This window comes from Bombina bombina, chromosome 2, assembly GCF_027579735.1.
Source record: "Bombina bombina isolate aBomBom1 chromosome 2, aBomBom1.pri, whole genome shotgun sequence".
Taxonomy (NCBI): Eukaryota; Metazoa; Chordata; class Amphibia; order Anura; family Bombinatoridae; genus Bombina; species Bombina bombina.
Genome location: NC_069500.1, coordinates 1,228,767,993 through 1,228,784,090, shown reverse-complemented (window position 1 = coordinate 1,228,784,090; position 16,098 = coordinate 1,228,767,993). Strand labels below are relative to the sequence as shown.

The 16,098-nt window shown below is 36.9% G+C and overlaps 1 protein-coding gene across 2 annotated transcripts in view; it reads right to left on the bottom strand.

Annotated features, from left to right (window-relative positions):
• The window catches only part of TEC (tec protein tyrosine kinase), a 431,581-nt gene that overhangs the window by 76,900 nt on the left and 338,583 nt on the right, over positions 1-16,098 (bottom strand). For both annotated transcript variants that reach the window (XM_053703987.1, XM_053703986.1), the window contains exons 11-12: positions 11,682-11,812; positions 4,911-4,985 (exon numbers count right to left, since the gene is read on the bottom strand). In XM_053703987.1, coding sequence (XP_053559962.1) covers positions 4,911-4,985; positions 11,682-11,812 — 206 coding nt within the window. The remainder of the gene's footprint in view (positions 1-4,910; positions 4,986-11,681; positions 11,813-16,098) is intronic.

Here is a 16,098-nt window from a genome sequence, read left to right as displayed (position 1 = left end):
GAGCGATATTCAATGCTCTTCAGGCTTGGCCTCAGCTAGCGGCAGTGAGGTTCATCAGATTTCAGTCGGACAACATCACGACTGTAGCTTACATCAACCATCAAGGGGGAACAAGGAGTTCCCTAGCGATGTTGGAGGTTTCAAAGATAATTCGATGGGCAGAGATTCACTCTTGCCATCTATCAGCTATCCATATCCCAGGAGTAGAGAACTGGGAGGCAGATTTTCTAAGTCGACAGACTTTTCATCCGGGGGAGTGGGAGCTCCATCCGGAGGTGTTTGCACAGTTGATTCAAAGTTGGGGCAAACCAGAACTGGATCTCATGGCGTCTCGCCAGAACGCCAAGCTTCCTTGTTACGGATCCAGGTCCAGGGATCCCAAGGCAGCGCTGATAGATGCTCTAGCAGCGCCTTGGTCCTTCAACCTGGCTTATGTGTTTCCACCGTTTCCTCTGCTCCCTTGTCTGATTGCCAAGATCAAGCAGGAGAGAGCATCGGTAATTTTGATAGCACCTACGTGGCCACGCAGTACTTGGTATGCAGATCTGGTGGACATGTCATCCTTTCCACCATGGACTCTGCCTCTGAGACAGGACCTTCTACTTCAGGGTCCTTTCAACCATCCAAATCTAATTTCTCTGCGGCTGACTGCTTGGAGATTGAACGCTTGATTTTATCAAATATCTTCATTGGTGTGTAAATGTCTTCATTGGTGTGAATCCAAGGGTTACTCATGGAGTAAGGTCAGGATTCCTAGGATATTATCTTTTCTCCAAGAAGGATTGGAGAAGGGTTTGTCAGCTAGCTCCTTAAAGGGACAGATTTCTGCTCTGTCTATTCTTTTGCACAAACATCTGGCTGAGGTTCCAGACGTGCAGGCGTTTTGTCAGGCTTTAGTCAGAATCAAGCCTGTGTTTAAACCTGTTGCTCTGCCTTGGAGTTTAAATTTAGTTCTTAAGGTTCTTCAAGGGGTTCCGTTTGAACCTTTGCATTCCATAGATATTAAGCTCTTATCTTGGAAGGTTCTGTTTTTAGTAGCTGTCTCCTTGGCTCGAAGAGTTTCCGAGTTATCTGCTTTACAATGTGATTCCCCTTATCTCATTTTTCATGCAGATAAGGTAGTGTTATGTACCAAACCTGGTTTTCTACCTAAGGTGGTATCTAATAAAAATAGCAATCAGGAGATTGTTGTACCATCACTGTGTCCTAATCCTACTTCAAAGAAGAAACATCTTTTACACAATCTTGACGTGGTTCGTGCTTTAAAGTTTTATTTACAAGCTACTAAAGATTTTCGTCAAACATCTGCATTGTTTGTTGTCTACTCTGGACAGAGGAGAGGCCAAAAGGCTTCGGCAACCTCTCTTTCTTTTTGGCTAAGGAGTATAATACGCTTAGCTTATGAGACTGCTGGCCAGCAGCCTCCTGAAAGGATTACAGCTCATTCTACTAGAGCGATAGCTTCCACATGGGCTTTTAAGAATGAGGCTTCTGTTGAACAGATTTGTAAGGCGGCGACTTGGTCTTCGCTTCATACTTTTTCAAAATTCTATAAATTTTATACTTTTGCTTCTTCGGAGGCTATTTTTGGGAGGTCTTGCAGGCAGTGGTGACTTCCGTTTGAGCGCCTGCCTTGTCCCTCCCTTCATCCGTGTCCTATAGCTTTGGTATTGGTATCCCACAAGTAATGGATGATCCGTGGACTGGATACACCTTACAAGAGAAAACAAAATTTATGCTTACCTGATAAATTTATTTCTCTTGTGGTGTATCCAGTCCACGGCCCGCCCTGTCATTTTAAGGCAGGTGTTTTTTATTTTTAAACTACAGTCACCACTGCACCCTATAGTTTCTCCTTTCTCTTGCTTGTCTTCGGTCGAATGACTGGTAGTGGCAGTTAGGGGAGGAGCTATATAGACAGCTCTGCTGTGGGTGATCCTCTTGCAGCTTCCTGTTGGGAAGGAGAATATCCCACAAGTAATGGATGATCCGTGGACTGGATACACCACAAGAGAAATACTTTTATCAGGTAAGCATAAATTTTGTTTTTTCACCTGAGACCTCATACCTTTGAGAGTTTATAACTTTTTGAAGTGTTTTGTGACACTTTTTGTTTCACAAAACAGTTAACCAGAGCTCTGAGGAAACAGTAAACATTCTAGCATAATCACGTTAACTTTAAATACCAGCGGTAAACCCGACGAGCACAAACACCAGCGATAAACCCATTATCGCTTGCGGGTAAACGCTAGCAATCCACTCGGAATCTGGTCCTATATGCAATGTATAAAAACGTTTGTGAGTTAGGTTAAAAAGGGGAGATAAGTACTTACATTGTTGCAACATTGGGGAGTACTTATCTCCCCTTTTTAACCTGCTTGAGCTTAGCCTGATTATTAGAATCATAACCAGCCTGTTCGCTATGGTCTCTTTGCAATATTAGACAGTGGTAAATGAAATTGAGCTCCCGGATTGAAGGAGCTTAGTCTAAGATCAGGGTTGTTTCTATGCTTCATACCTCCAGATAGGAGTATATAAAGAACATTGCTAACAACCTCTGACAATATATCCACAATGATTCAATGCTTGTAACATATAGACATATGGATATTAAACAGAGAAGCTATTACTACTTTTATTTTACAGGCTATCTCAATGTGTTTTTAACTCGTCTTTGAATGTTAATGCAAATGTGAAAGGATTCTATTTCAATATTTTAACCGATAATAACCTATTAAAAGTTATATTTTAAATGATTCTGTTTATATTACCTGCATAACAATGATTTAGTTTGTGTGTAAACTTACTTTCACTTGTATCTTTCAACTAAGTGTATCTTAGTATCTTTTTAAGTTTCAACACACACCTCTGCTCCATTATAGTGAGCACAGGCTTATTACCATTTTTTGTTTTCCTTACCCCCCTTTATAGCTTACTAATATATATCTAAGAAATTAATTTACAAAATAATCTTATATCATATGGTAGTTCCGAAAAAAGGTATTTTACCTCCAAATTAAATGATATATATACGTCTCTAGGGTTTACAAATTTGTTCATATGTGCCACATTTGAAACATTTTGTTCAAAATAATAATGACAAAGTAAATTTGACTTGAACACTTACTAATTTTGAATATACTTTGCCTCTCAACTTCTCTTTGTCATGTCCTCTCTATTACTGTATAATCCCACAGACCCTTCCTGGCTACTTATCAAATTGCATAGAAAGAGGAAAACAAGAGGTTGCATAATACTCCCTCAAAAGGCCATGTAATTATATAAACACACTATGAAATCTTCTACCTCATTCCTCAGTTCAAAAATTAGAAATAAGTACTCCTGCAATATTAAACAAACTGAAAAAAAAAATCACTGTCACCATCTTATTTGGCTAATAAACCGTCTAACTTAAATATTAATATAAAGTACCTTTGTTACCCTTATGGAGGAAGAACTGAACTTTTGACATAGGAAGAGTATTGGTACAATAAACATTAATCTGAAAATACACACAAAACTGAAGAAAAATGTATTTATATTTTAGATCTGTAGGAGTGCTATATCCTATGCGCCAATGACTAAGCATGGGCAGACTTTGCAATCAGGGAGACAGTGCAGTGAAAAAGTAGCAACTCAAATTAGAGACTTAAAGGAATATGAAACCCAATTTTTTTCTTTCATGCTTCAGATAGAGCATAAAATTTAAGCAACTTTCTAATTTACACCAATTATCAGTTTTTCTTTGTTCTTAGGTATCTTTAATTGAAAAAGCAGGAATGTAAACATAGAAGCTGGCCCGTCTTTGGTTCAGCACCTGGGTAGCCCTTGCTGATTGGTTGCTAAATGTAGGGGTACATTAGAAAGTTGCTTAAAATTGCATGCTCTATCTGAAACATGAAAGAAAAAAATTTAGTTTCATATCCCTTTAAGATTGAATCTTTGCATACACATTTTTTTAAAATATATACTGCTTAATATATTTATTACATAATTTACTTCAAATAGTTCAAAAGGGTTTGTGTTACCATACATGGATAAGGGATTTCTGAATACTTTTACAAATATCCAACCAATTAAATTACTTGAAGTAAATTAGGTAATAAATAAACTAAGCAGCATAAACACATTTAAACAAATAAGGAGAGACTCAGATTTGGCTGGATCTATTAAAACCTTGCAAGTTGTAAATTATGAACCCTCTGAGAACAAATTCTACTGCAACTCGGAAGTCTAGTTTTTTAACAGGCTGTAGTTGTGGTGCTGATATCAATACCTTCAACTAGTGATCAGAATATAATGTTGTTCTTACTTTTGTTGGTATCTCTTGTCCTTATTTTTATTGTTTATGCTAAATGTATGTAGGATGTATAATAATAGAAATAAAAAATAACATTTATTTTTATCAGTGATTGAGAAATATTAATAGATATTGGCCAATATTACAATGTTGGTATGGATAACCCTATAACAACAGCTCACAAATACAACTTCCTTTTTACTAGATGCACATAATTACAATCCTTGCAATTAATAGTGAGATGCTGAATATACAACTCTGACTTTCTATGGCAAGCAAAAAGACTACATATTGGGTTGAAGCCTGAAAAAATATACAACATTTATGCAATGTGCTGCAACTTTCTGGAAGCCAAGGGGTTAAAAAAAAAAAGAGGAAGCAGTACAAGTAATGAAGCCCAATACACAGGAAGATGAGAAAAAAGTAGAGCTGTAGAAAATAGAAGTGACAAACACATGGTTTATAAAGCTGCTCACAGCTATAAAAAGGAACTGTAGGAATACACATCTTAATGAAATAGCTAAACCAGCATTTGGAGTGTGTTACATTTTTACCACAAATTTGATTTTTCAGCAGTATTTGCACATGAGGCTTAGTGAAATGTGCATACCGTAGCTGAATCCCGCTGTTGTAGGGGCACACTTTCCTTTCTGGCACACAGGGTACCGCAGCCTGGTAACAAGACCTAGAGGAAACAAAAGCAGTTATAAGACCGCATGACTGCCCTCTGCACACTGTCTGCCAGATGACTTACACTAGAGAGAGGGATTTTGTAGCATTATTTGCTTGCTGTACTCAGTATACACACATTACATAAAACCATTTATACCCAATTCTAATACCAAACAGCTTCATTTATATGACTTTCTGATCCACCACATGATTAATAGAGGGACTACAAACCTAGAGGCCTAGATGTAGTTTTTATTACTATCATTTGTATTACTCAGTCTGAAAACTCATGCCATTGTATAATTTTTTGTGCAGTCTTCGAAATCTGATCATTATTATCATACACATAGATTACGAGTTGTGCGTTTGTGTTTTAACGCTGAAAAAAATGGTAATTTCAGAGTTAAAACAGCACCGCAGCCATTACAAGTCTTGTCGGTATAGCTGTACCGCAAGCCTTTCAGCCTGTACTGCAACGTCAGTTCCGCACATGTAAAAATTACGTTTTTTTCATGGGACTGCCATAGCGCAGCCATTATGAGTTTTGCGGTGAGGCAAAAAAGCTTGCGTTACACCCTATACCGACAAGAAACATTTCACAATTTAAAAGCAGTAGTGTAACGCTTCAAATCTGTTACATAAAACTCATAACTAAACTGCTACAAAGTACACTAAACATCCATAAACTACCTATTAACCCCTAAACCGAGGCCCTCCCGCATTACAAATACTATATTAAAGTTATTAACCCCTAATCTGCCGCTCCCGACAGCGACGCCACTAAAAAATTTTATTAACCCAATTTCCGTCGCTCCCTGACATCGTCACTACTATAATAAAGTTATTAAGCCCTAATCCGCCGCCCTCCCGCATCGCAAACACTATTTACATATTATGAACCCCTAATCTGCCGTCCGCCCACATCGCCCCCACTATACTTAAGTTATTAAGCCCTACATTGTCACCACTACAGGGAGTGCAGAATTATTAGGCAAATGAGTATTTTGACCACATCATCCTCTTTATGCATGTTGTCTTACTCCAAGCTGTATAGGCTCGAAAGCCTACTAGCAATTAAGCATATTAGGTGATGTGCATCTCTGTAATGAGAAGGGGTGTGGTCTAATGACATCAACACCCTATATCAGGTGTGCATAATTATTAGGCAACTTCCTTTCCTTTGGCAAAATGGGTCAAAAGGACTTGACAGGCTCAGAAAAGTCAAAAATAGTGAGATATCTTGCAGAGGGATGCAGCACTATTAAAATTGCAAAGCTTCTGAAGCGTGATCATCGAACAATCAAGCGTTTCATTCAAAATAGTCAACAGGGTCGCAAGAAGCGTGTGGAAAAACCAAGGCGCAAAATAACTGCCCATGAACTGAGAAAAGTCAAGCGTGCAGCTGCCAAGATGCCACTTGCCACCAGTTTGGCCATATTTCAGAGCTGCAACATCACTGGAGTGCCCAAAAGCACAAGGTGTGCAATACTCAGAGACATGGCCAAGGTAAGAAAGGCTGAAAGACGACCACCACTGAACAAGACACACAAGCTGAAACGTCAAGACTGGGCCAAGAAATATCTCAAGACTGATTTTTCTAAGGTTTTATGGACTGATGAAATGAGAGTGAGTCTTGATGGGCCAGATGGATGGGCCCGTGGCTGGATTGGTAAAGGGCAGAGAGCTCCAGTCCGACTCAGACGCCAGCAAGGTGGAGGTGGAGTACTGGTTTGGGCTGGTATCATCAAAGATGAGCTTGTGGGGCCTTTTCGGGTTGAGGATGGAGTCAAGCTCAACTCCCAGTCCTACTGCCAGTTTCTGGAAGACACCTTCTTCAAGCAGTGGTACAGGAAGAAGTCTGCATCCTTCAAGAAAAACATGATTTTCATGCAGGACAATGCTCCATCACACGCGTCCAAGTACTCCACAGCGTGGCTGGCAAGAAAGGGTATAAAAGAAGAAAATCTAATGACATGGCCTCCTTGTTCACCTGATCTGAACCCCATTGAGAACCTGTGGTCCATCATCAAATGTGAGATTTACAAGGAGGGAAAACAGTACACCTCTCTGAACAGTGTCTGGGAGGCTGTGGTTGCTGTTGCACGCAATGTTGATGGTGAACAGATCAAAACACTGACAGAATCCATGGATGGCAGGCTTTTGAGTGTCCTTGCAAAGAAAGGTGGCTATATTGGTCACTGATTTGTTTTTGTTTTGTTTTTGAATGTCAGAAATGTATATTTGTGAATGTTGAGATGTTATATTGATTTCACTGGTAAAAATAAATAATTGAAATGGGTATATATTTGTTTTTTGTTAAGTTGCCTAATAATTATGCACAGTAATAGTCACCTGCACACACAGATATCCCCCTAAAATAGCTATAACTAAAAACAAACTAAAAACTACTTCCAAAACTATTCAGCTTTGATATTAATGAGTTTTTAGGGTTCATTGAGAACATGGTTGTTGTTCAATAATAAAATTAATCCTCAAAAATACAACTTGCCTAATAATTCTGCACTCCCTGTATAATAAACCTATTAACCCATAAACCGCAAGCCCCCCACAACGAAATATACTAAAGTAAACTATTAACCCCTACACCGAAAGCCCCCCACATTGCAATAAACTAAACTAGTAACCCCTAAACCTAACGCCCCCCTAACTTTATATTAAAATTACAATTTTCCTATCTTAAATTAAATCTTACCTGTCAAATTAAAAGAACTACGTTTAAACAAACAATTAAACTAATTTAATTATTAAACTAAAAGTAAACTAACTACCAATTAAATAAAACTAAACTACACATTAAAAAAATCCTAACACTACTCTAAAAATGACAAACTAATTACAAAAATAAAAAAGACTAAGGGAAATTATCCAAAATAAAAAAAGAATTACACCTAATCTAATAGCCCTATCAAAATAAAAAGCCCACCCAAAATAAAAAAAAAACCTAGCCTACAATAAACTACCAATAGCCCTTAAAAGGGCCTTTTGTGGGGCATTGTCCCAAAGATATCAGCTTTTTTCCCTGAAAAAAAATACAAAGACCCCCCCCCAACAGTAATGGCTGAATCAGCCAATAGAACGAGAGCTGCTTAAATCCTATTAGACCCGCTCAAGATAGAAGATGCTGCCTGGAGGAAGATAGAAGAGGCCGCCTGGATGAAGATAGAAGAGGCCGCCTGGATGAAGATAGAAGAGGCCGCCTGGATGAGGTCTTCGCCGCCTGGATGAAGATAGAAGAGGCCACCTGGGTGAAGACTTCTCGCCGCATGGATGAAGATCGTTCAAGCGGGACTTCAAAACCTGTAAGTGGATCTTCGGGGGTTAGATTTTTAAGGGTTAGTGATTTTTAAGTTTTTTTGGGGTGTTTTTTTTTTAGTTTAGGGTTTGGACTTGTAAAAGAACTAAATGCCCTTTTAAGGGCAATGCCCATACAAATGCCCTTTTCAGGGCAATGGGTAGCTTAGGTTTTTTTAGATAGTTTTTTTTTATTTTGTGGGTTTGGAGGGGGGTGGGGGTTTGTAATGTTGGTGTTTTTTTTCAGGTAAAAGAGCTGTTTAACTTAGGGCAATGCCCTACAAAAGGCCCTTTTTAGGGCTATTGGTAGTTTATTCTAGATTAGGTTTTTTTATTTTGGGGTGGTTTTTTTTTTAAATGGGTATTAGAATAGGAATAATTTTTATTATTTTTGATAATTTGTTTGTTATTTTGTGTAATGTGTTTTTTCATTTTGGGTGGGTTTTTATTTTTAGATTAGGGCTTGGGCAGCAAAAGAGTTAAATGCCCTTTTAAGGGCAATGCCCATACAAATGCCCTTTTCAGGGCAATGGGTAGATTAGGTTTTACTTTATTTTTTTATTTTGTGGGTTTGGGGGGTGGGGGTTTGTATACTGTTAGGGGGTGTTTGTTTTGTTGGAAAAGAGCTGTGAACTTGAGGGCAATGCCCTACAAAAGGCCCTTTTAAGGGCCCCCAAAAGGCCCTTTTAAGGTCCCTTGGTAGTTTATTATAGATTAGTTTATTTTTATTTTGGGTGGTTTTTTATTTTTTTTAAACGGTATTAGAATAAGAATAATTTTATTGTTTTGTATAATTTCGTTTGTTATTTTTTGTAATGTTAGTTTTTATTGTATTTATTTTAACTAGGTAGTTAGTAAATAGTTAATAACTATTTACTAACTAGTCTACCTAGTTAAAATAAATACAAACTTACCTGTGAAATAAAAAATAAAACCTAAGCTAGCTACAATATAACTATTTGTAATATTGTAGCTTGCTTAGGTTTTATTTCACAGGTAAGTATATATTTAGTTTAAAATAGGTATTATTTAGTTAATAATTGTAACTTTAGTTTAGCTCTATTTTAATTATATTAAAGTTAGGGGGTGTTAGGGTTATGTTAGGGTTAGGTTTAGGGATTAATAGTTTAATTTAGGTTGTTGCGATGTGGGGGGCTGGCGGTTTAGGGGTTAATAGGTTTATTTAGTGGTAGTGATGTGAGAGGCCAGAAGTTTAGGGGTTAATACCTTTATTTAGTGGCGGCGATGTCGGGGAGCGGCGGAATAGGGGTTAATAACTTTAATATAGTGGCGGCGATGTTGGGGTGCGGTGGAATAGGGGTTAATAACTTTATTTAGGTGGCTGCGATATTGAGAGTGGCAGATTAGGGGTTAATAACATGATGTAGGTGCCGGCGATGTCGGGGGCAGCAGATTAGGGGTGTTTAGATGTGGGGTTTATACTAGGGTGTTAGGTTTAAACATAACTTTTATTTTCCCCATAGGTATCAATGGGGCTGCGTTACAGAGCTTTTCATTCGCAGGTGTTAGACTTTTTTTAGCTCGCTCTCCCCATTGATGTCTATGGGGGAAGCATGCACGAGCACGTCAAAACAGCATTTGAATTGTGCGCGGTATGGAGCTCAACGCAGCCATATTGCATGCACAAGCTGGCTGTTTGAAAACTTGTAATGGCAGCGCTATAGAGGGTTAAATAACGCAACTTATTTTGCGTTCGTTAATGTCCTTATAGCGTGCATAACTCGTAATCTAGCTGATTATTATATATCTTGTAAAGGTAAAGTTACTTCTTTTAATGCACATGTTTCTCTACAACATTTATATCCTAAAATAAAACCAATTGAAGGGAGATGGAAAGCAAAAGAAAACTTGTCTGCTCTTTCTGAACAAAGGGGATCTCAGAGAAGCTTTTACAACCATTTGTTTTATAACTGCACAAGCAGTATGTAAACAATTTCAGTGAGAAACTCAAAGTTTGTGAAAAAGTAAATGATTTTTTTTTTATATGATCACAGCTAAATTTCCAATGCAAAGCATTAGTTAAGTGTACACTATACAACGCCATTGAAAAAAACACAGCATAACCAGAATTTCTAATTAATTGTAATAGCATTGAACTTGAAAACCTGTTGAAAAGTATTTTGTTCAGCTCTTCTAATTTATGGGAATAGACTCCTTAGGCTGGAAAGTTTTAAAAGAAGTATAAAAATAAATGTGGATATTTGCCTAACATGATCATTTTAAAACGTTTGCAAGATATTCCAATAAAAAGCTAATTTTCCTATATTATTTTTTAGATATGTGCATTCGACAGTTTTGTTCACTGACAAATGCGGAAGAATATGACTACTTGCGACATTCAACTCTTTTCAGCGCTGGATCTATTCTTGAGAAAGTGCAACATACTACGATCATTGCAAATCCAGAGGCCCTTGTGACAAATCACTGCAGCATGTGTTAGACCAGTCAATAAAGTGACTAACACCTCTTAAAGTCTCAAATCAAATATGCTTGTGCTAAATACATGATAACAGTAACAATAATATATAATATTATACAGATCACAGACCTCATGTAACAAAATCACCCAGTAAATCAGAGCATATATAATTATTTGACTTTAAGCATTAATGGGTGTTGAAAATTCTAGTACAAAATAGAATTTTTGTTATATGTGTTTTTGAGAAATATTAAAGGGACAGTAAAGTCAAAATTAAACTTTCATGATTCAGAAGATTTAAAACAACTTTCCATTTTACTTCTATTATTAAATGTACTGTTTTCCTAATCTCCTTTGTTGAAACGTTAAGCTAGAAGAGGCTGAAAGGAGCTTAGGAGTGTGCACGTGTCTATTGCTGTCTATGGCAGCAGTGTTAGTATCTATGTATAATATTGCTATCAACAATGTTGCAAATACTGCTGCTAGATGGCTAGAGAGAAGTGCACGCTCCTGAACTCACTTAAGATCACTATTTAACAAAGGATATCAAGAGAACTAAGCAAAATTGATAACAGACATAAATTGGAAAGTTTGACTTTTCTGTTTTTTTAATTCTTTATTAGTATCTGAAAGTAGTAACATTTTATTTAAACTAAATGATGATCTACCAGTATATATCTTATCATTGCTAGGTACCTTTCCATACAGAATGCAATTAAATCAATCTGGAAAATATCAAACTGTTACAGGTCTGCATTTGCTTTGCTCTTCTTGCTAACGTGTAATAAAATGATAGTTATTTTCATTAAGAAATGTTTTGTCTGTATTCCTGCAAATGATGCACACATCTTATCCCATCTCACTGCTGCTTGCATTAAAAAGGAATACAAGGGAGATTACTAATATTGCACTATGTCCTATGGTTTCCTCTCATATATTATAAAGGATATGGTTTACCTGCTGCATTGTGCTTGTGATATTCAATCATCTCGGGAATTGTGTTAAAGACATGCTTCTCTGCTAAGTAGTACTGCTTTGGAAATGCTGTCTCTTTGATGTGGTAGTGCCTGATAGACGAGGAGCCTTCTCTGAAATCAAACATAGTAAAGTCATATGAGGGAAATTACACAAAGTGTCCTATAACAATTCATCTAATTACTTAATTATTGAGTTTAAGGAATCTAGATTGATCTCCAAGTTAAGGGGATTTAGGGGGTCCTCTAATAGTCCCTTAGGAAAAAACCTTATCGTCCAGGAGTGCATCAATTCTTTCAAATGAGAGGTCAGTTGTCTCTCTATATGATAAGGGGGGTTCAGACTCAGTTACATGTTCCTCGTTCTCAACATAAAAACTTCCCGATAGCTATAAAAAGTAGGATTACCTGCATTAACTAGATATCACCTGTATAATAGAGCAGAAATGTGAGGGGTTGATGTTTTGGTTTCCCACAGGAGAACTTTGTTGAAAGAACAGTCTACCTGAAAATATTTATTGTTTAAAAAGATAGCTAATCCTTTTATTACCCATTCCCCAGTTTTGCATAACCAACACAGTAATATTAATATACTTTTTACCTCTGTGACTACCTTGGATCTAAGCCTCTGCAGTCTGCCCCTTTATCTCAGTGCTGTTTACAAACTTGAATTTCAGCCAATTAGTGATGACTCATAAATAACGGGAGTGAACAAAATGTTATTTATATGGCATATACATACTTTATGCACTGAGATAAGAGGTGGCCTTAAGGCGGCATTAAAAGGATTATAAATTAGCATATGAGCCTACCTAGGTTTAGCCTTTAACAAAGAATACCAAGAGAACAAAGTAAATTTCATGATAAAAGTAAAACGGAAAGTTGTTTAAAATTGCATGCCCAATCTGAATCATGAAAGCTTAATATTGACTGTCCCTTTAAAAGGAAGTATCATCTAAAACTCTCCAGCATTTTTTAATTGAACAGAGCACCTCTCCCATTCATCTATGTATACGTGATTAGTATTATCTGGTACATTCAGTGTAATCTATTTAGCTGACCATGAGACACCTCTCTATACGATTAGGGCCAGATTACAAGTGGAGCGCTCAATTCGCTTTGATGAAAGCTATATTTGTGCTCCACTGTGTAATACCAGTGCACGCTAATGTGCGCTGGTATTACAAGTTTCCAGCAATGCTAACACGGCCTCATGTTCGCATTGCTGGCAAGCATTGCAATCACGAGAGCGCACTTCCATGGGCTCCTATGGGAGCCTCGTTCTGATGCCGTCATACACGGCATCAGAATTTGCGCAGAGCAGAGGGTAAGTATCGCAGCAGTGTTAAATATGTATGTATATGATTATATACATACATCATTTATGTGTTAATTGAAACAGATTTCACATATGAGTTAAAGGAATATATCCTCAGAATTACGTAATTTCTTCTCAAACACAATTATTTTGGTACTGCCATGTGCGCAAAATTTGCGCCATCCTATGCCGATTTGGTATTAGGATAGTGGGAGAAAAGTGCCGTTTTTGGAATGGAAAATCCTTTCAAGTCATATCTCTTTTTATAAGAGATATATTGACGACCTCCTTATAGTCTGGACTGGAAATCAGGTACAACTATCACAATTCATGGATTGGCTTAATGTCAACGATGCAGGATTCAGGTTTACCCATGAATACCAAAAGAATGAAATCAATTTCCTAGATGTTACACTTATAGGAAATAAACAAAGTGTTAAGTCTAAACTATATCGCAAACCTATTTCAGGGAATACTATTTTACACGCGAAAAGCTGCCACCCTAAACACGTCCCTTACGGTATTGCGAAGGGACAACTTATTAGGACAAGACTTAATTGTACAGATGATCTTGTTTTTAAAAAGGAGGTATCTTCCTTAGAACTACGTTTGAAACAGCAAAGTTATACTGATCATGACATAGATAGAGCCAAAAAGGAAACCTTAGACCTCAATAGATAAACTCTTCTTCAAGGTTATTCCAAAGAACAAAAAGGCAATGTTTTTGAGGGTGTAACTTTTATCACTGATTACAGTGAGTAATACACAGAGGTATGCAAGATTATCAGGAAGCATCTTTCAGTTCTTACAGCAGATGACAAACTTGTGTCCGTAGTGGGTAAGGGTTTGCGTAGTTCTTATAGACGCTGTAAAACCTTTGGCAACATAGTATCTCCATCACAATTACCTACACCTAAAGCTAATACTTCTTGGTTGCGCTATAAGGGTATGTATAGGTGTGGCCATAATAAGTTTAAGTTGTGATTTTGCAAACATCACTAAGACATTTACCTTGTATGTTACCCAAGAGGAATTTGAGATGGTAGTTGCTTAAATTGCATTTCTACATACGTGATTTATTTGTTAACTTGTGAGGTTTGCAAAATTCAATACATAGGTTTAACTACCAGAGACATAGATTCAAGAATGAGAGAGCATTTCTCTACCATAGGAGCAGGTAAAATCTCCACACCATTGGTGCAACATTTTTCTAGACTTCACAATAAGTCCTTAAAATTCACTCAAATGGTGTGCTATAGAAACAATAGATGTATCAAAAAGAGGAGGTGATAGGTACAGGCTTTTATGCAAAAGAGAAATGTTCCGGGTGTTTAAACTCAAAACAAGGATCCCACTAGGATTGAATTCTGGCTATGATCTAATAAATTATTGGGAATAAATACATATAACTTTTCCTATAAATAAGATGTTTTTGGATCATGTTCAGTTTTCTCTATAGTGCAAATCCTTCTTTACACATATGTACATGTTCCTTATATTCCTTTAATTATAAGAGATTTTTGTATTTAATCTGTGTATATTAGACATTATTTATGTAGGAAAATTTTGAAATCCTCATATTTGAAATAATGTCACAATTTTGTTGGACATAAATTTAACCTGTCTAGCTATAGTACTATAAAACTTTGTATCTGGCTGTATAGCATGCACAGATAGAGTAACTGTTAGTATAGTTTTGTCTCTTTAATACCGTAGTAATGATGGATTTGCTCAGGTGACACATTTGGCATATACATATTGCCACAATGACAATTTGCTTTAAATGTATTGAAGTATCTTTGCTGAGTAGACAGATTTCAAAACAGGCATATAGGGTTAATCATATAGGGTGTGTAATTTGTTTTTAATACTAACTAATCAAGTAAATACTATCACTATTTATTTGTAAGTGGTGTAGTGGAACATCAGGCTATGGTTACTGCTTACTGCCAAAACGCGTAAGTCAGTTCACACTACATCACCTGCACATGATGTACCTCCATTGGATTTTTAAAGAATAAGAAATAAAGAAGTAAACTGGATTGCCTACCTTTTTTGTGAATTACTATATACACATATTAACACAAATATATATGTATATAAGCATATACATACATATTTACGGGGAACACACAGTTCCTATTGACCGCCATGTAAAGGCACTTTTCAGTGCCGTTTTTTTGCCCCAAAAACCCCACAGCCACCGGTTTTAGCCCCAAAATTCTGCCTAGTGCAGTAATTTTATTAAAAAATAAAGATGCTGCCATCTTTATTTTTTTATAAAATACACTAGAGAGTATTTTGGGGGCATTTGGGGCATATTTATAAAATTAATCAGAGGTCTGACCTCTGGTTAATTTTATAAGCACTAATTGCTACTGCGGGCTCGCGGTAGGAATAACCAGCCATTTGTAATGACTGATTAATAATCGCACGCCCGCAAACGGGCAAATTTGCCCATTTGCGGGTGCGTGATAATTTAGCTTTCTACTTATAATCTAGCTCTTAATGCATTATCTTCATTCAATATTATTTGTACTTAAATTCAGAAATAAGAATAATAAAAAGTAACAAAGTAGCAATAAAGAATTTTAGGAAACATAGAAACAGTGTTCTCCATGCTCCAAGTGTACATACAGAAGTAGAAGGTTAATGTGCTGCTAGGGTAATTCCAATGATTTTAAAATAATTGCACCAGGGAGGAGGATTGTCAGATGAAAGTAAGGGGTGGGGGGAGAGATTTGACCATAACTTATTACAAACACCTAGGGAAGTGTCCAAAATAGATAGATCAAAGCCAACACAAGTGAAATCTAAAAATTATATGAAGATGGACCGGAATATGAATGGAATTCATTAACCCTTTGAGTGCTAAGCACTTCCCACCTGGGTGCTACGATTTTTAAAGGTGTTTTTTATTTTTTGAACAAACGTTTTTTTAACTTTTTATTAAAAAAATTCAGACCCCCAAGACTTACACTGTTGGAAAGGTTAGACGATTACCTTTCCAATGGTGGGTCTTGGGGGTCTGTAGCTGCTTAGATGCCTGAGATACAGGCTTCTAAGCAGCATGCCCCCTGCT